The sequence below is a fragment of the Myxine glutinosa genome, chromosome 3 (genome assembly GCF_964187855.1).
Source record: "Myxine glutinosa chromosome 3, kmMyxGlut1.1, whole genome shotgun sequence".
NCBI classification, from domain to species: Eukaryota; Metazoa; Chordata; class Myxini; order Myxiniformes; family Myxinidae; genus Myxine; species Myxine glutinosa.
The window spans coordinates 62050999-62073060 of NC_136263.1; the positions used below are offsets into that span (position 1 = coordinate 62050999).

A 22062-nucleotide genomic window follows, 5' to 3' on the forward strand; every position below is an offset into this window, starting at 1 on the left:
ACCCTCCCCCTACATGCATCTACATGCATTTTAAAGGCCATTTTCCCTACTAGAGCGGGGGTTAGCCTTGCGGTCCCCATGACAATCTTCTCCATTTTGCCCTATTTTCTGCATCTCTCCTTGTTAACCCCCTTGCCCGCATTTCTTCTTCGACCATCTTTAGCCAAGTCTTTCTCGGTCTTCCCCGTCCTCTACTTGCTTCTACATTCATTTCCATCACTCTTCTCAACCAGTCACTTTCATCCTTCCTCAACACATGACCAAACCATCTCAACCTGTTCCTCTTCACAGCATCAATCACAGGCTCTATTCCCATCATCTTTCGCAATTCATCATTTGTCTTCCTCTCTCTCAACGATACTCCGCACATCCGTCGAACCATTCGCATTTCCACCCTTTCCAACCTTCGTTGCTGCTCTACGTTCATTACCCATGTCTCGCTCCCATAAATCATAACACTTCTCACACATGCAGCATACACCTTTCCCTTCAGCTTCAACGACACTCCCCTCATGATCAGCACGCCACTCAGTTCCCGAAACTTCTTGCATGCACATCTCACTCTAGCAACCGTTGCCGAGTCTGATCCACCTTCTCCATTCAGCATGTCTCCGAGGTAGCAAAATGTTTTCACACCTTCCAGCTTCATGCCGTCTCCAAGATCCAACTCAACATTTCCTCCATCTGCAGCTTCCTCTGTGCACACCTTACATTTGAATGTAGCTGCCACACTAGTTAATGACCCTCTCAGACCACTACATTTTTGATGAACCCACTCAGCGCACATTGTACATTGAATGGAGTTCACTCCGACACCCTTCCTACACACAGCACAGGGCCACTTCCCAGTTCTTTCCACCTCACCACATGCTTTACCACTTGCCATCACCTTCGTCTTTCTGATATTCACCTTCAGACCTTTTGTCAACATACATTCCTTCCACTTGTTCAGCTTTTCCTTCAGTCCATCCATACTTTCCGCAATCGACACCAGATCATCTGCATACAATAACTCCCACGGTAAACCCTCCTTTACGTTCTGAGCCAGCACCTCCATCACAGCTACAAATAGTAGTGGACTTAGTACCGACCCCTGATGCACTCCCACCTTCACCTCAAACTCACCACTGTTCCCGTCCTTCGTCCTTATAGCTGTGCGCGCTCTTTTGTACATTGCCATCACTACTCTGATCAACCATTCCTCCACTCCTAACTTCCTCAATGCCCATGTCAATACTTTGCGTGCAACCCTATCTAATGCTTTCTCCAGATCAACAAACCCAAGAAACAACTTCTTCCTCTTCTCCATATACTTCTCCTGCAACTGCCTCACAATGAAAAGCGCGTCTGTCGTTCCTCTTCCTGGCATAAATCCAAACTGCATTTCGTCGATCTTCACTCTTCCTTATCCTCCTCTCCAACACCCTTTCCAATACCTTCATTCCATGCTCCAATAACTTTATCGCTCGGTATGAGCCACACTCCAGAGGGTCACCTTTCCCCTTGTATAGAGGGACGAGGGTACTCGGTTCCAAATCCACTGGAATGCGGCCTTCTTTCACCACCAGATTACAGATCTCTGTCATGCTCTTCACACCCCAACTTCCTGCTGCCTTCAACATATCTCCCACAACTCCCGTCGGCCCTCCCGCTTTTCTACCCTTCATTGCTTTTATCGCTTCCTCAACTTCCTTCTCAGTTATCTTCTCTGCCGGTCCTAAAACTGGGTTACTCTCTATGTTGCCATCCCATTCATTCTCTGTATTCAACAGCATTTCCAGAAATCTTTTCCATCTTCCTTTAATTCCATCTGGGTCGACAACGATTTGTCCCACTTCATCCTTCAAGCAACTCACCCCATATCACATCACACCTCTCTTTCGCTATCTGCTTTGCAATCCTGAATACTGCTTTCTGACCCTCTTCCGAATCCATGCGTTCTCCGAACATTTTCCTACATGCCTCCTCCGCCTTTGCTACCTCTTTCTTTGCAGCCTTCCTGGCTGCCTTATAACTTTCATGCTCTGCTGTTTCTGCTCCCGTACCCTTCGCCTTCTGCCACTCCTTGAACTTCTTCCTCTTCTCGTCTTTAATGTCTCAATGTACTCTGAAATTAAGCATAGAACAAATAAACAATTGGAGATTAAAAAGAAATCATAGAATCATTTTGTTTAACAAAATTTAATTTAAAATTTTGACTCAGCAAAGTAGCCACCTTTTGCAGATATAACCGCCGAACACACTCGTGGCATTCTTTCTACAATGGAAATCAAATATTGTTCGGGAAGTTCTTCCCAACACTGTTGCAGAAGTTCCCACAAATGTGTTGCACTTGTAGGTTGCTTTGCTTTTACCCCTTATGTCCAGTTCATCCCAAACCAGCTCAATGGGGTTTAAGTCTGGAGACTGTGACGGCCATTCCATGATTTGAAGCCTACCGTTTTGTTCTTTTCCTTGAAGGTAGTTTTGACATAGCCTGGAGGTGTGTTTAGGGTCACTATCTTGCTGTAGGATGAACCCCTGACCAACTAGGCATATACCAGAGGGTATTGCATGGCGCTGCAAAATGCTGTGGTCGCCCTTTTGGTTCAGGGTGCCAGTCACTCTGTGCAAGTCGCCAACTCTGGATCCAGCAAAAGAGCCCCAGACCATCACACTTCCTCCTCCATGTTTGACAGTTGGTGCCACACACTGAGGAACCATTCTTTCACCTACTCAACGGCGTACAAAAACCTTGCGTGATGAACCAAAGATTTCAAATTTTGATTCACCGGTCCATAAGACCTTCTTCCTGTCTTCAGTAGTCCACTGGCGGTGCTTCATGGCCCAGGCAAGCCTCTTTTTATTATTTTTCCATCTTAGCAATGGCTTTCTTACTACCACTCGACCTGTCAAACCTGCAGCTCGAAGTCTTCTCTTCACAGTTGAAACTGAGACTTGCTTAATTTGACCAGTGTTAAGCTGTGCTTGAAGCTGTTGTCCTGTGAGCCGCCTATCACACAAGCTGTTGACTCAGAAACTTGTCTTCTGATTCTGTTGTGGCTCTGTGTCTGCCAGACCTCTTCCTGTCAGAGTTTCCTCCAGTTTCCAAGTGCCTTTTGATGGTGTAGGAAACTGTACTCACTGACGCCTTGGCTTTCTTTGCAATTTCTCTAAAGGAAAGACCTACACTTTCAAGGGTTATAATGGTCTGTCTGTCTTCCTTTGTTAATTGCCTTTTTCTCACCATTATGATGGCAATATACTACTTCCTGCAGTGCAATATTGTCCAAATAATGCTTCAGAGGGTGTAATAACAGTCTGTTCCAATACTGCTTTTATACAGACAGGGGGTTTGTAATCGAGTAATCAGCAGAGGTTGGGACACCTGTAGGAATTGTTTGCATCAACTTTCAAGGCTTAATTTACCTACATTGCTGCAGAACAGTGTTACAGAGTCCTCCACAATGTCCTAATCTCGGTAACCTCTGAACCCCGAGAGGAGCCCCGGCAGAAAGATATATTACCCTGTGTTGCAAATCAATAGTGAAACCACACCAATGATTCTAAATGAACAAAATTGTATTAGAAATCACACACAGGAATAACGGTATAACAGATGGCCATTAAGAGTGCACTCTATATATATCTTGTATAAAGTCAGGTGACTCACTGTGCTGCCAGCGAGTGAAAGGACACTCCTCAATGTCTCTATACCTTTTCCCAAGGCGAAGGTGATTCGCTCCAGCTAGTGTCAGAGCGAGGTCGAATCGAGACCCGCACTCCGTGGATGCTGACAAGGCGTAGGCGTAATGTAGGAAAAACGTAGCAGGTCACGTGGTCCGAAACCAGAGGCAAACTCGATGTGCCCGTTCACAGTTCAATCGGTGAACCACAGCGTATTCTTCAAACACAGCGTTTGCGCACACACATCCCCGACAGACGACAGGATGCAGAGAAAAGCAAACGCTTAGCAAGAACCTTTTCGGTGAGCGAAGCGTGAGGTTCCAAAATGGCCGACGGCTCGTACTTGAGTCGAGGCGACCAGGCGAGGATTCGTCTCGAATCTCAGCGCCCAAAACCTGACTATGCAGATTTCACCCTCCCAGCGATAACTCCTACCGCAGGATGTCCTTTCAGGGAAGTCAAAATTCTTTCGCAACCTTCGTTAGACCTTGCTCGTTGCGGAGCGCTGACGTCACGCGTCTTCTCCCACTTTGCTCACGCCGCTTCCTCCTCACCTCCTTGTCTTCCGGTTCGGTTTCCTGTTTCACTTACAGTTATCCTTTTTAACTTTTAATAACCGTTCGTGAATAATAAACCTTTTGAAAATAATAATAATACATAATATCAGAAACATGTTTCGTGGGTGAAAACCACCCCAGCGGAAGTGACGCATCCGTAACACTTCCCCCCCTCAAGAAAGAAAGTTGGAACACAGCGAAAACTTTCTTTGCATGTAAACTCTTTAAACAAACAAAAATAAACTCACAACCCAAATCACCAATTCCCGTGAGCAAGAATTATCAACATCTCAAAAATAAAGCAACAAAATTTCACACAACCCACAGAGATTACTAAAGTTAATTCACTCTGGACAAAGCATCAGCAATGACATTGTCCCTGCCCTTTACATGTTCAATTTCCCAGTTGGACTCCTGAAAAGCCAAACTCCATCTCATCCCCCTCTGATTTTACTTTTCGTTTTTTTGAATGAAGGTTAAGGGGAAGTAATCCAAAATCCCAAGTCAAGCAAAACTACAACACTTTTCCCGGGAGGCCGAGCTGAAAGCCAGGTTCCATGATGGTTGGGGTGGTGAGGCCTGGAAGTATTCACTACAGGGACGCCTTTAGGAACGTGGCGTTCACGGTTAATCCGTGTAGGTATCTTGGCTCGGTGGCTCCGCAGCATTCAGTGCTTCAACTTTTCCGAACTTTCATAATAATTACGGTGGGACCGCTTGTCACTGTAGTCACATGAATAGCGGTCTCCTTCTTGGCCACTACTCTGACAATCCTTCCTTCGGGAGCTGCCGTAACTCTGGGAGCCTCCATAATAATATTGATTGCGGCCACCACCAAAACTACTACTCCGTGGTCCTCTTCTGTAGCTCCCACGACACCTATGAAATGCCTTCCCTACTGTTATGGTCCGACCCTCCAACTCCTTGCTATTCAGATCCTTTTCTGCATCTCTGGCGTCCTTTGAGTTTTCCAACGTGACAAAGCCAAACCCTCTTGACTTTTGTGTCTCCGTCTTTTATCAGCAACACTTCCAAAAGCGGTCCATATTTGCTGAAGGCAGACTCAAGAACATCTTCCTTTGTTTTGAAGTTCAGTCCACCTACAAATAACTTGCTAAATTTGTCGCCATCCCTACCTGGTGTGGTTATTTTCCCTACTGGGCTTTTTAACAACCATCGGGTTACCATAAACTTGACCACCGGCCAAATCATTCCCGATAACAACAGATACTCCCTCTACAGGAAGAGTGGCTTGTAAACCTACGGTGATCGGTCCTGACACCATATCAGACTCCAAATGGATGGCATGAAGTGTAGCTCTAACACAGCCACCAATCCCCTGTAAACGAACACTATCACCAGTTGCCGTCTCCTCTGACAATGGCAAGATGCCTTGAAGCATTAAAGATTGATGTGCTCCGGTGTCCCTCAATACCCTAACAGGTCTCCGGTTAGTCGAGGCTCCATCCAGTGACACAAACCCCTCTGAAATAAATGGTTGGTAACCCTTTTGAGGGCGATTACTCACATTTGCCATTGCATTCGGAGTGGTACTAGTCGAACTCAACTCCTGATTTTCCTTTCCCAGAGCATAACAGTGGGACATCAAGTGTCCAGGTTTATGGCAAAAAGCGCAAGTAGGCCCCGAGGAGAACCTCGTGGTTTGCCTCGAGCCCCCAGGAGGGTAAGTCTGCCTTGGAACTGCTGTCTTTGGATTCCTAGAAGGCGTGGTATCAGAGTGGTCCTCATACTCATCTCGAGGCCGCCCCCATCAATTTTCGTTCTCTGCTCCTGATGTACCATAGCTCCCCTGGCTAGGTCTCGGCGAGAAGTTAGGTTTGTGGAACCCCATCCTGTGGGTTAAGGCATAGTCATCAGCCATGGCTGCTGCCTCATACAGCTTTGGTACTTTCCTTTCCTCAAGATGAACTTTAATGTCCTCGTGGACACACTGTTGGAATTCCTCCACCAGGATCAATTGTCGCAATAGTACGAAGCCTTTCCCAACCCCTTTGGAATCACACCACCTGTCAAACATGGTTTCTTTCATTCGGGCAAACTCCACATGGGTCTCACTCTCCCTCTTCCTGGCATACCGGAATTTTTGCCGATAAGCTTCAGGGACCAATTCATAGGATTTGAGAATGTTTTTCTTCACTATCCCATAACCTGCACATTGGTCAATCGGTAAAGCCGAATAAATATCGAGCTTTACCCACCAGAACACTTTGCACTAATATGGTCCAGGACTCCGGCCATTTTAGCCACTTTCTCAAAGTGTAAGAAAAACTTGGCTACCTCCTTTTCATTGAAGGGTGGAACCAGCCTCGCATGTCTGCCAACATCCCAGGTGTTTTGACTAGTTGTCGAACCAGTCGGCATGGGTGGTACCTCTCCCCGTTCTCTCATTAACTCCAGCTCCTTGACTTTAATTTCCTGCTGACGCGCCAATTCACGGTCCTTTAACTCCCTTTCGGCTTTTCTCTCCTCTGCTTCGAGTTCTCTTGCAGCTCTCCTTTCCTCTGCTTTTTTGTCTTGTTCGGGAATATTATATGACTCAGGAGGCTCCGATATGACCAAACAGCTTTTACAAAAGCAATGCTTTATTAACTAATAATTCACTTGTTTCAATATAATAAAGAACTACAATACAATAACGAATTTGGTAATTCAAGTCGTTGGTTCTTCTTTGGTCGGTCTTCTGCGCTGTCCTCGTTCCGTACTCGATCGTTCCATTTGGGCAGAGATTCTGATGACAAGTGCTCCTGACTCAAAGTTTGCTCTCGTTTATATGGGCACACGTGTTAATCCTCCGTGCGCTAAATCTTAATCCCTTCTCCGCAGAAATGTTGCTCAGTCATCCCGCTCGCCTTCCTGGCACCAACTCGCTCCCCTCCTGCTGGGAGTTCCATTTGCCTCACAATAGGAGGGTGCTCTAGCCCGGGGCTGTGACCAAGTGAACAAGAGATTACCACGTTCGTGCAAATTCCTGACATTCATTTACGAAATCGTCTATCTGCTTTGTTTTCCAATTCCAACGATTAATATGATGTCAAGATCTCTACTTCCATATTGGTTTTGATTAATGCCATACAGTACATTTCATACCATGCAGTACAGTACATTAATGCAGTACAGTACTTCCACAATTCCCTCATTTTTTTTGTTTTTTTGTTTATATTAACCATTAATCTAAACATCAATACAAGTACAAGTAAACAATCAATCACTACAAGTAAATATCAATACAAGTACTCAAACCACAACTTTGGTAATTAAATTCCCTTAGGCATACACCGTCATCCTGCAAGAATCTGATCACAAAACATTTCGTTGGTCATTGACTCCTTCTATATTGTTCAATCTATTGCATTTGCATCACAAGTATCTTTTCAAAACAACACTTCACCATCACCAAGATACAACAATTTCACTTCACCATTTTCACGTTTTTAATGCATCTGCAACATCTGGCAAAAACGTTTGCCTCCAAACAAATGTTGATTCTTTGTTTGAAAGGAAGGGCCACTTGTGTTTGAATTCAGGTATGAAACATTTTCTTCTGTCTTCATAACACCTGCACTACTTCGTATAGGATTTCGCTGTTGTGGTAACGGTGCGGAGTCAGACTGACCCTGCTCTCCATGTAGCATTCTTGCCACTTTTGCTGTAAACCATAATAATTTCTGAACAAGGCCTTCGCCCAGTTATCGTCGACTTGCCTCCTTCCTCATTATGAGTGGGCAGCAAGTATTGGTGTGATGTTGATTGGCCAGCAAGATGTGGAACAGGGATGCCGGATGCATCCACAATGATGTTGGGACCATGGTGTTCAGGTCATCCATGGTCCATACCAGGAGCAACCAGCAGAATCGTGCACAGCTGTTGTGAAAAGGCACAGCCGTTTGTTTGCAGCTCCATGCTGGTTCCCCGGAAGTTGGTGAAGTAATAACATATGTCCCCGCATTTCGCAGAGGTTGCAGGTAAAATGTCGTTGTCCTGCAACTTCTGATGTGATGAATGTTCGAAGCCTTCAAACAAGAGTAAGTGATCGCCTTTCTTTCATATGTTGCAGTGTGATCCAGGCAAATGGTCACATAAATTTTCTTGGTGAAGGTAAGCATCCATCTCCAAGTTACACGGGAGAATGTCTTCATCATTCTTTGAGAAAGAGGGTGTATGCCACGATTAACTTCATTTTTAGCCACAAATTTTCTTTCTCGAACTTCTTCCCAATTCCGTTAGCACCCCCTTCAAATGTGATCTCGTCTTATCCTTATGCTCAGTCACATCTGAATCTGCTTTCCACACACACTGAATCAGATAGGGTACATCTTACCATGAAATCAGCATAATCATGTATATCTTCCGACAGTTTCACATTCAACAATTTTTTTTTTCTTTTTTTCTTAAAACATTCAAAAGTTATATTCATTTATATGCGTCACACGAATAATATTCAATCAGGTATGTATTTGACTACTAAACTAAGAATAGCATCCACAATTGCTTTCAGGTTAACATAGTTCAAAAATTAACTCATGCAGGTATTTTAGCACTCAAAGAAAATAAATTGTATATGATTACAATCACAAACAGGAATATCTAATTCCCAACAAATTTGCAAACCAACAAATTAAGCATCTATATAATAATAGCGTAAGGACTCGACTTTGTTATCCCTTTTACGCCGCACCCAGTGACCCGATGCCCACGGCACTAATGGATTTACGATCTACGAACCGCACTCTGTTTATCACGTACAGCCATACTCGAAAAATCTGAATTAGCCGACGTTGGGGCCCAAAAGCATCCGATTAACTGCCGATACGACGCCATCTTACTGGCGTCTGCTGGGCGAAGGCGAAGCAAGCCGTCCGCTGATTGGACAGGCGAAGGCCAAAGCAAGCCGTCCACTAAGTGGACAATCCAGAGCATGCATTTGTGCCGGTGTCGGCGATCGTTGTTCATATACGCACTCTTCATTCTCATCTTTCTTCCTAACTCTTACTCGGACAAGCAAATCCCCTATGCCATCCATAATGGTACACTCTATCCATACACCACATCCTCCCTTCCGTGGATGTTCCACGGGTTTCGGCTAGTAATGTATTATTATCATAATTTCTCCCCACTTCTTCTTCTTCTATTTTTTTTATTTTATTTCAAACTGTGTAACTTGTGGTGATAGAAGTTCACCGGTTGACACAATTCGCAACATTTTTTGTTATGCCCTTATCTTAACTCTGCTGTATTCATTTGCAACATCACTTGATTCATTCTTTTAATCTCAGTATTTATGTCGCCATAAAAGTCTTCCTCTTGTGGTTCCACATTTCTTTCCTCATTTGTCACTTCATGCATTATCATAGTGTTGTTGGTTACCTTATTCAAACACACCGTCACTAAGGCTTTCAAGCAAGCCACGAAAACAATTGCCATTATAACTACTAAACCCACAAACAAGTCTGCTACTCCTTGTATATGTTCATACCTATAACATAATTATATGTCGATGACATTCAACATTATATACCAAACTAACAAGCTTCCTAAAAGGTAAATAAAGAAAATCCCTTAATATGTAACATAAATCAGATTATTTGTCTTACCCTGATCCCCCTATCTCCCGGGGTCGAACTAAATCCCCTGATCATGAGTGTAGTTGTGATACATTATCACTCATGCTGTATTAATATCAGTAGGTAATTGTATGTCATGTAGGCAAATAAATGTCACTATCCCAAGTGGGAATATCACATGTTGAAAATGCAATGTTTATCAATGCAAGGGGTGTTAAAATGTAATTCAAATGACTGTAAATCACGACTATCATTTATCTGCCACTGAATGTTCTGCTGGGCTGCTAGGTGCAGCCTCATTTTCTGTGGGACCGTCCTCCCTTGCCCCTTGCCCCATGTGCTCGCTTGCAATGAGAGGCATGACTCCAACTTTCTACTTAGGGTCCATTTTTTGTTTCTATTCTTATCAGTCTCCTATGGTTTATCAGTTCGTTCCAAAATACCGCAACCAAAGGTTTTAACCAAAGTTCTACCAAACTATTTCCAATGTGAACTCAAAATGCCAGTGTAACAATGATTCGAAGAGTTAACTTCAAGGGGTCAATAATTTTTTTTTTCCTATAACCACATCTAATTTTCCCATCCAATAGTTTGCCTTGCCGAGTGTCATATTATAGCACTTTAATAAAACTTCGAAAAATGTCTCTCATCTCAATAAATTCCCTTTTTCTTCCCAAATACTCATCTGTAAATTACATATTCAATTAGTTTCTCCCAATTTGTTCGGTCTAAATGGCCGCAAAAGTGGCTGCCAGCATGCAGTACCGTTTTTTTTATCTACCAAGCAAGTGCTCGTCCACACAAGACCTCTACCAAAATGTTTGTAAAAACAAATCTGGGATTTCTGATTACATGGATGCACTCTCAGGACATTTTCAGGCTGCTGTTAACAATCCACTATGATAAATTAATTCCTTTACCCACAATTAAATAATTAGTACAAATTGAGGATATTATCCCTATCACATTCATTTATAGATTCATTATGTTGGATCTAATTTTTCAATAATTTCCACTGCTGTAAGGAAGAACAATAGCTCTCATAAGTCTTAGTAATATCGTACTTAATTTACCCAGCATCGAAGAATTTATTTACTATCCATTCTCATCTGTTAACCAGTGACTTTGTTTGAACTCCAGAACTCAAAACTCACAATAGTTCAAACCAGCAAAATTTTCTTTACTATTTTCCCATATCATCTATGCCTAATACATATCCATACATACAGCACAATTTATATTCTGATCAAATTCAAGTTTATATATATATATATAATCCGTGAGCAGAGTACTCTGGGAAGTCAGTGTAAGACCTCTCCCAAATTTGGCTAATTTTTGTACTCCCACATTTTTTATGAAGCTCATATCCATAAATAGCTTTGATTCTCATATAAATTCTATCAAAATGGAATCCCAAGATTACTCCCAATTTTACTATCAATGAATGGCTGCTCATAACTCAGCAAATCAAATCATTATTCTCCATCTCCTTTGACAAAAGTGATAATTTTCATAATCAAATTATATTTCTATTTTTATTTTATTTTACGAATTCTCTCGATATGCGATCCCCTATCCACATGGAACTATCTATTTTCAGACAAGGCACACTGTCGGTGTCAACAATCTTGTAAGATTGATACACAAAACAACAACAACAACCACAAACATTGATATGCAAAACACACACACACGCATGCATTATGCATATTTGTTTGCGTTGGAACCATTATTTACAGATCAGGATGGGTGTCAGTTTTTTATTTCAATTTCATAAAATTTGTCCTTCAATTTTATAAATGCTAATACACAAATGGACCAAAAGTTTATTCTTAGAAAACCCCTATGATGTCACATTGAAATTACCCTTTCAGTTCCCACAATAATTTGTCCAAATTTGACTACACACCCATTTGCATGTCAGTCGACCACTGACCTATCAATCATGCGGAACAATAGTCCGAAATTCCCACCTGATCATCATGTCTCTTGTCACTTTGTTTCAAAAAATTTGCAACGCAATTGTTCCAAACTTTGTAAATTTTAAATTGCTGTGCCCAAAATAGAAGATCCAATTTTGGCATTTGATCAATTAATTTGTTAACAAGCAAAAAGAAAAAAATGAATCATTCTTGCTCCGAAAACTTTTCAGACACAAGAATCATCGACAGTTATTCATGTTTGTCCAGTAATCGAATCTGTTGAGGCCAATCATCATTTGGGATTTGCAGCAATGAAGGCCTAATCATTGTCTGATGTACCGGTAAGCACTGGTACCCTTGATCTTGGTTTGCCCCATGAACTTGACTTCCTATTGACATACGGACATCTTCTTCTCCAATGTCCCATCTTTCCACACTCGAAACACCGGTTTCTGTCGTTGCCTGGTCTGTGCACCTGTGCACTTGTATTGCTGGGCTGTATCTCTACATCCCTGAGTTGCCACTGCAGTTTCTCGTTATCTCCTGAAACACGAAAAAATTCTCTGTACCGTCCTTTTTGGGGAGACAAATGGGAATCAGATGGGACAACTGTCACTTCTACTCCTATTTTCGGGGGTAGTTGTGCACTTATCTCCTCCACTGTATCCTGTATCCTTTTTATTTTGCGTTCTAGGTCCGTTATCCGTTCTTGCTGTTCCTGTTGTTTGGATTCACCATCCCAAAGATGGAACGCAGGCCAGTCTACCATTAGATTCTGTCTCTTTCTGGCTCTCAATTTTTGTCCTAATCTTTCCAATCGACTTAGGTCAAATGTACCATCTCTTGGAAACTCCTTATCATGTCCCTTTGTCCAGAAATACCAATTTTCAACCTCTCTAATAGCCTCTTCACCGTAGCGGTCGTACATATAATATGTACAAGTACCTTTTTGTGGAATCTCTGGTTGTCCTTGTGTATTCTTGCAGGCTCCATTTCCCATTCTGCCTGTATGTGAATAACACTCAATATTCACTCAATGTACCAGGTAGATTACTAGGATCTGTGCTTTGGAATACACCTGTACACACCTGTACTATATATACTATAAATAAATCTACTGGGGTCTGTTCCACCTTTTATCAAAGTGGCGTTGGATGTGTTGTAGCTTGTTCCAGGTTCCTCTAAAGCTTCACTCGTACCTCCAGGAAGGATCTCTCCACCTGTTCACACGGTGATTTCCAGAGAATCTCTCACCTGTGGCTTTTGCACAACCCAATCTCACAGATCAATAGATGAGCCAAATGGGTCAGTATGAAATGGGTGAATCCACAGGTATCTCGCTCTGTCAAAGGGAAAATCACACAATGGTAACCGCACATATATATATCTATATATAGACTCACCATCTTGCTCAATTTTCCAAGGTTGTCTTCACACTGATAATATCTCACCAATATATCAAAGCTTCTTTCTTGAGACCGCATTTTGCTCAATCAATCCATCAATTTATTCAATTAAATCAATTCCATTACATCAGTTCCATTATTCAATTTCAATTAATCTATCAATATTCATCAATAATATCACATTAATCACTCTAGATGACTCCCTGCACATGCCCTTTCCCCAATGATGTCAGGATAGATCCATCCATTGACTGAGATTGAAGATCATCGGTCGTCACCTCAGATCCATAGCTCATGTTAATTGATGAATCACTGTTCTGTACTAGGGTCATATCTGACATATTTTCCCAATTTTGCCTGGTCTCCACAAATTCTCTTTGCAACCACTAAAGGCAACTCATCCTTCATTCATGAGACAGCCAAAATTGATGGCAGATATTAAACAGTTCATTGGGTCCTGAAATGGGACTGTAAAATTCCTTCCAGCATGCTAAATTTTGAAACTCCATTGTTTGTAATACACAATTTATCCCATAGGGCTTGAAAGTTCTTTCTCAAGTTCATGCAATCATTCTGCATTGGAACCCTATAATGTCATTAAACCATCAATTTGTAGATGCATTTATTTATATCCCATTAACCCAAGAACTCTCAATTGCTTGGTTTCTTTTTTAGTAATGCCATATATCCATATTTCTTTTCAAAATGTTCTTAACATGCACATTAATCCCATTTGACCTCAAATAATCTACAATCTGAAAAAATTAATTTGTGACATTTCAGCAATGATTACAATATCATTGTACTTCTCATCTGAAACAGTACGGATAGTAGCTATGGAACAGGTGCATGTATATGTAGCAGGTGCATGCCCCCAGGGCACCGTTTCCTTCCCTTTTCATCCACCTTATAAAACATCAACACCATTCATTAAAAATAATAGAAATATCACATAATTCCACTCTTCCTTCAGTGAGGCCAGTTTTCCATGTGGTTCAAGATTTACATTTCATTCCATTAATTTGGAGCATTAATTCCATTAATTTATCATAACTTGTGATAAACATTGATCATTTGAACACGAATTGAACAAATTTTTTTCCAAAGACATAACTTCCATTTCCTTTGACAAATCCTAATAAAATGAATTTTATGGCTTTTCTCATTATTCAGAAAGTTTACAAAATGTCCCAACTCTGTATATTATTTTATTTCTGTGGTTACATTGAACCATATATATTATATATGTTCATATCTTAATCCAATCAGAAAATTGTCAATTTACCCTTAATATATGTCTGTATATTTTTTTTTTTACAAAATCCAACTACCATTAAACTGAAAAATTGTTTTGTTGGACTCATGCAAGGCCCCTTACAAATTTTGAACATCTTCCAAAGACATAACTTCCATTTTCTTTGACAAATCCTAATATATATCAAATATTAGGATTATCATCAAAACAATGAATGACTCAATTTTTTAATGACTGCACATCCAAACCTAGATATTTTGAGTTCCGTAACTTTAATACCTCAAATTTTCCATTTCTTCCCTCCCTGATCCTATTGTTCAAAATTTCACCTCAATCGATCGAAAAATGAACGCAGGGATGCATTTTAAAGGGTTTCACGAAATCCAACATGGCTGCCACAAGACTTTTTTTTTTTTTTTTTTTTTTTTCTTAATCAATTGGCTCATAGCATAACCAATATGTAAGTGCTTCTTCCAACGATGTATCTCTTAGGAATTTAATTAAATAAATCATTGTTAAAATCAACGAATTAATTGATTAATCGCTAACAATTTTCAAAATCCTCAATTTTCATCCGATTTACTTGAAATTTGAATTGGATTTACTTATCAGCAAACTGAAATTGAACCAACAACTATTTATTCAACTTAGGCCAAAGTCAACAACAATTTTCAAAATCCTCAATTTTCATCCGATTTACTTAATTTGAATTGGATTTACTTATCAGCAAACTGAAATTGAACCAACAACTATTTATTCAACTTAGGCCAAAGTGAACAACAATTTTCAAAATCCTTCATTTTCATTCGATTTACTTGAAATTCAAAATTGGATTTACTTATCAGCAAACTGAATTCCCAATGATCATGTTCGGCCTTGAACATTCCACGAATCCTGCACCAAATTTTCTCATACTCGAATTAGATCCATTTCACATATCTGTTCATGAAATTTCACAAATGATCACACAAGTAATTATCACATTGTAATGACCTCTAAACATTCCTAAACCAATAAGCTAGCCTGGCGATGCCAAATACCCCACACCCCTGTCATCCCAGAAGTCACTGTTTGCTTTAGACAAGTATTCACCAAATTTTATATTAAAATAAATAGTATGTCATTTCTCTTGAAGCAATCCAGCCACAACCATTATTTGGAAGTCTTTTGCTGTCGGAACACAATTTCTCTGCTGTCAAAGGCCAAAACCCGGCCTCGGTGACTTCTCAGCCAATTGTCACCATTTGAAAGTTGCGTGTGTTTGTAAAATGAAATTCTTTAATGGTACATGATGGTGTTGTGGTTTTTTTTTGTTTTTTGTTTCACGATACGGTATCGTTAAGCTGGTTAAGCAATAAGCACCTTTAATAAACTGTAAGCACATTCCTTCAATAAACTGGAAATGGTACCTGGTGTTGTCGTTTTTTAAAATTTGTAAGCATTTTTTATGAAACTAATCGTATGCATTTGCAGTTGAAAACATTTTAAACTTTAAAAAACTTCCTCTATGAATCGAACCGCCAGGAACCTATAACCTATCCCCCTTTTCCCTATTGAAACAATGTCGCGGCATACATTCGCAGGATTTTCATTGACCTTCGCGGATTATCGTCGACAATCGTGGGATTTGCCTCGCCATTTGTGGTTTGGCCCTCTCTATTCGTGGATTTTCGTGACTCGGGAACCTCTTCCCCCCTTTTTCCATTGAAACAATGCCCTGCCATTCGTGGTTTCACAATTTATGGATTTTCCAAGAACGTATCCCCTGCGAATAGTGGGGTCGCACAGTACAAGGAAGCAAGTCACAAAAAGAGAATATTGAAAATAAATACTGAGGTAATAAAATCTAACTCGAGGATCCTCTCACAAACATAAAAACACACACACACACACACAGTGTGGAATAAGAAAATAAAAGACTTCTGGCACTCAGCTGGTCAAATGGATGTTGTAGGGGTCAGTAGTCTTTGAAGTTATGAACAGGAATTCCGGAAAATGGCGGCCAAACAGAACACCGAAGGCACCGCGGATGCCCAGGATGAGCAGGGAAGACGGCCTGCGTTCTCTTCTCTTGTGTTCAATGCTCCTCAATCTTTTGATGCGATAAATAGAATGCTTCCTCTTAGAGAAAGAACAACGAACACATCCTGCGAGCGACCAGCACACCCGAGACGGCCCAAAAACGAGCCTCCTCCACCAGCCGCAGATTCTCAAACCTTCTTTCCCCTCGCACGACACACACTTCATCGGGCCGCATCACTCGGGGTGTGGCTTGATGGCCCGCCTCCTGTCCTTCAAACCATTATAACTCTGTCTCTTCTATGCGTGTCTTTGCTCTGTGGTGTCTCGGTGGAGCATGAGAATTGGCCGGCTGGTTGGACAATTGGCCAGGGGTGACTACAAGTGGCCGGTCGATTTTGTAATTGGTGGGAATGGCTACAGGAGGTATTATGAAACAGGGGAAGTTAATCTTAAGCCCAAATACTAATGAACATGGCACAACCCTCCATATTGTACACATTTAAGCACAATCTTAAGCTACATTTTCCCTGCTTATGCACATCAAAATGCTACCACACGTCACATGGTCCATACTATTCCTATGCAATCCTACCTTCCCTACCTAACCTCCCCCCCATAAACGTAACATTTATACTGTATAATATAATATATATATATATATATATATATATATATATGTATATGTATATGTATATATATATATATTGTTACGGACACGGCTTAAGATGTTATGATGGGCCGAGCGGAATGGCCGCCGTGTTCGCACAGTTTACCCGATTCTTCCCCAACTCACCCGATTCCACCCGACGTTGACCAAGTCGCGCTATGCTAAATCAATGAAGGAAAGGACACAACGGCTGGGATAAATGAAACGACACAAGGGGTACAGTTCTCAAGACCTCCGGAGGAGGATATAATTGGTGGTGGAGAAAAGGGGTAGATTACAAGGTAAGAGGTAAAGCACAGAAGAGATAGGCACTTAGACACAATCTTATCTATCCCAGACAGACCACAGACAAACGGAACAAGACTGACTTACACAGGGATTGATGGCAGGGAAGGACAGGCAGTCGATAGCACAAGGTGCACCTTGGCTCAGGGGCAGAATCAAACACGGTCCGGTCCAGAGATGCGGGGAGGTATTGCAGCGCTCGGAGGTGGCGTCCTTCTCTCTCCCAGCTCAGGGCGCATCTGACGTCACCTCCCTCTTCCTGCGCATGCTCAGCGGGGAGTGACACGCCCTCGGCTCGTTGGCTCCGCCCCAGATGGCATCGGTCTGCCGCTTCTATTGGGTGCGGGGGGTTACCGGGCTCCGCCCTTGACGAGGAGCTGACAGCGAGCCCCTACGTGGTAACCCCGTCGAGCACATGCTCGATGGCGGCTCGTTGGAAAGGCTTGGTGCCCTTTCAACACCCCCTACCAACCAAGCCGGAGTGAGGACGTACACTCCCCGCGCCGCCGCCGCTGTTGTTGTTGTTGTTGTTGTACCATGAGGAAGAGCTGCGGGGAGGTATTGGGAGGTCCTAAACTTCCTAACGGTGCCATACAATCACATTCTGGTGCAACGAAGAGTCAGAATTAATGGAAACGAGTCCTTAACTGACATAGACTAAGAATAACTAGCAAGATGTCCTATAGTTGTCTACGTGAGATGCGGTGGACCTGGATGCGACATTTAATGGGGGAAATAGGGGGAGGTCGGGTCTACAGAGTGTTGTTTACAGGAAATGGGACTAGGGAATGGGGGATTGGGGATAGTTGGGAAGTATTGGGGAAATAGGGGAATATTTACAAGCGGATATGGATGGATGCCAATCTCATATCCGCAACAATATATATGTATATATATATGTATATGTATATATATCATTAGATTATAACAGCAATACACCGCCTAACACAATCGCTGATGAATAAGTTGTGGATTTTAAATGAGTTGTGGATAAATAAGTTGTAGCAGATGGCCTTTGTCAAATGTTCCCCCCCCCCCCCCCTCCTTTGTTTGTTGTTCCCATATATGTTGTTGAAGTTGAATCAACTTGGGGATCTCGGGGAGTTGTTACGGATCTCAGGGGTCGGCGCTCCCCTTATCAAGGGGGGGGGGGGGTTAATCCCCTTGTCTTTTTAGCTGGCCGTCCCGAGTCCTGGAAGTTATAACGTCCTTCCCGGCGCGGCGTTAGGTAGGGTTTGCTAGGCCTAGGGGTTCGCTGCTACCTAAGTACCAATGCCGGCCGGAAACGAGGGAATAACTCCTGCTCGAACCACGGATGTGATGGACAAGGCCGAGCGGATAGCAATCCGCGATCCGAGCTGTTAACCAGTGATTAGACCTGATTATAGCGGTTCCTAATCATGCCATGTTTACCCAATGGAAGAAAGGACAGATGCGATGGGATGGAGAGGAAACCAGAAGGTAGGAAGAACAAAGATGGGTTTATTAACAAATATACAAGAGAAGAGGAAACGAAAGGATGTACAGGAAAGGAGGAGGAAGAAGCACCACACAGGGCAGTCTGATTGCAGTCTTAACTTAGGACCCCAGACAAACATACACACACACACGGGGATTGTAGCTGGTGGATGGTCAGGTAGAGGGTCCGGTGATGGGGTCCAGGCTCCAGGTGAGGCTCCAGTCCAGTGGCGAAACCCGGCCGGCACCTCCGCGTATCTTGGATCTTGGAACGCGACCGGACCTTATATATAGCGGGGGGGGGGGGGGGGGGGGGGGAGGCTGGTGTCCTGCGTACGTAATATTTGTACGGTCGTGTAAAACGCACCCTCTCCAAGTTCTCTTATCAGCACCAGCGAGTGAGTCCCCTTCCAGATGTGCGCTCCGTATCAGTCTTTTGAAGCAACCAGCACTCCCGATAAGTAGTCCCTTTTCAGTGCGCTCTCCCGACCAAGTCCGTGAAAGGGCTTTGCGTTCGCGCTTATATTATATAACGCGAGCAAAGATCGCTCCGCGTGCCAAAAAGCCATGCCTGCCAGCGATGTTACCTCAGCCCTGGTTGGCTGGTGAGGCTTACCGGCCATGCCTTTGATGACTGGTTGACATGCCACACCTTCTTCTTGGCGTTCCGCCCCCTTTTTCCTCGGGCCTAACCGCATCGCTTATGGCGTCGTTTGAGCGAGCGCTAACAAAGGCGCGTAACAGAATTGGGAGGGGTCATGAGTCACCGACTGTAGGGGCGCGTAATGACGTCGCATGGAGAGGGAGGTCGCAAAATGAACGGAATTGGGACCTACTCTTATTTGATCGACGCAACGCAGCTTCAACTATTGGAAACACGGCCTTATCTAAAACACATAATAATGAAATAACTGGAATTCTATGGTGGCCTACGTGTTGTTTGTGGCCTAACTAGGGGTGCTACCTTTAACCTTTTAATAATGAGATATTTACAAGAGTGTGGGTTCTAAAACCGCAACAATATGTATATATATATATCATTAGATTATAACAGCAATACACCGCCTAACACAATTGCTGATAAATAAGTTGTAGCAGATGGCCTTTGTCAAATGTTCCTGCCCCCTTCCCCCCCCCCCCCCCACCCCCCTCCTTTGTTTGTTGTTCCCATATATTTTTGACACAAATGCTGAGGATCTACTTTTGTGTTCCTTCATATTCCTGCAGTACGTATGTTTGGAGACTGTGAGGATGGGGAAGTTGGTAAAATACACAAGTACGATGTGATCAACCTGCTCGCTGTTGGTGGAAGATGGGTCACAAAGCAAAGCTCCTTGCAGGTGAACGACCACTTTGGCTTCTTTAGTAAGGCTCCAATCGGAGCCCATTCACCTTCTGAATGAGTTGGTGAACTTGTTTTGTACAACGAGTGAGATTGTGTCCAAAATCTCCATCAGATGTGACTCTCTCCTCATAAATGACATCACCAGCAGAGTCCAAGTGAAGATAAACTCCAGCATTAATAGTTGATCTACTCGACAACATTGGGATGCAGAAATGCATTGGAAATGTGATTCATTGGCAACAAACTTGAGGATCACGTTTTGGGAAGTTGTATAACAAGGTTAAAAGTGGGGGGATATTTTTTTTATTTAAGGCTATTGAGTTCACAGTGCTCGCTGAAATTGTTTTGTTACTCCTTCCATCCCCTCTCCCGTCCACTCCTTCCAAATCGTGATTTCTGCTTACAGCTTGACCCCCCGGACAGTCGTTTACTGCAAATGAAAGGAGGAAGTGTATGCTTTTTGAACACTGAGACTTGGATGCTGTCATGCACACAGCTGGGAAGCTATCTCCGTATCCTTTACACACTTTGTGCAGTGTGCACCTTTCTCCGTTAGGTGGCGTCGGCACGGCTGGCCCTCAGTATCCAGTGCGTTTGCCATCTCCTGGTAATGCATATGGCCTTGCTGAAATCGGGCTTTGATCTTTGTAGTCTTTTCCAGCATGATTGGAGAGTTTGTTTCCGCTGACAACGCAACAGACATTTTGCGGGATATCATGGAAAAACTCGTTTCTGGCGCACTACGGTGAGATTTTGATGACCGACTGGTTGAGATTTTAATCATTCCTCGCCATCAATTAACTTGTGTGCCAGTGGTCTTATGTATTTTTGTTAATTGTAATATTAATGTCAGTCCAATATGATGTGGCACCCATAGAGAATATTGTCACGTTTACGGCCCCCACCCATAACTGTTGAATAAGAGTTGGGTGAGGGGCTGTAAAACAACGAGGCAATCACTTTGAGAATGGCCGCCTTAAAACCAATTTTGAGACGAGCGATCCTATTCCAAGCATGAGCTAACCTCATGTCGGTTATCAGGATTTTAAACCTAATTTAAATATCCAGGGAGAAGGCAATATTGTTGAAACAAGCAACATGCAGGATGCAGTTTAATGAAATGGGCATACACAGGTTATGTAAGTGATTTATTTAAAGAAAAGGGACACGGGCATGAACAAAAACTGATGGATTGAATGCATGAAGACAGATGATGAATGACGACAAGAATAAATAAATAAACAAGAAAATCTCATACAACAAGAAAACCTACGGACCCACATTCAAACACACATTTGCACGCATACAGACGAGCCAGAGCCGGATAAGGATTAAAGTGCTCAATGGTCCATGAGGGAAAAGTTCAATGCAGGTCAGAGCAGGACTGGCAGAGATTGTGACCCAGTAACGGTCCCTGGCAAAAGAGATGATCTTCCTGCTCCTTCAACAGTCTGAGGTAAGAGAGAGAGAAATGGCGTTTTGTCACTACTTATATAATGATACAACCCCCTCCCTCCTCCCCTCCCAACTCTTTGTTTCTCATGTGATGTGGTACGGTCCATACAAATGTCTGCTTCCTGCCGCTGGTACAATGAGGAAGCGGCCCTTGGCTCCAGCCAAATTTTGCATTCCTCCTTTCCGCATGTCCGACCAATAGTACACCATGTTTCTGCAGCAGGGAGCAGGCCCCTCCATAAGGCAGGCCCCAGGTGACATTGCCGGCACCGGCGATGACGTAATGTCCTTTGCCACACTGGACATTGGGAGGATGGGGTCAATATCTACTTTAAAATATTTTTGATTGCAAGGTCTAATGCTCATGGAGCTGCAACTCAAATCATGCACAAACATGGACGTATGCAGGTAGTGGACAAAAAATTGGAAACATCAATGTGAA

At 42.8% G+C, this 22062-nt stretch overlaps 1 protein-coding gene across 9 annotated transcripts in view; it reads left to right on the forward strand.

Annotated features, from left to right (window-relative positions):
* The window catches only part of LOC137423509 (quinone oxidoreductase-like protein 1), a 158199-nt gene that overhangs the window by 133899 nt on the left and 2238 nt on the right, over window positions 1-22062 (forward strand). For all 9 annotated transcript variants that reach the window (XM_078774106.1, XM_078774102.1, XM_078774105.1 and 6 more), the window contains exons 11-13: window positions 20048-20160; window positions 20572-20677; window positions 20865-20910. In XM_078774106.1, coding sequence (XP_078630232.1) covers window positions 20048-20160; window positions 20572-20677; window positions 20865-20910 — 265 coding nt within the window. The remainder of the gene's footprint in view (window positions 1-20047; window positions 20161-20571; window positions 20678-20864; window positions 20911-22062) is intronic.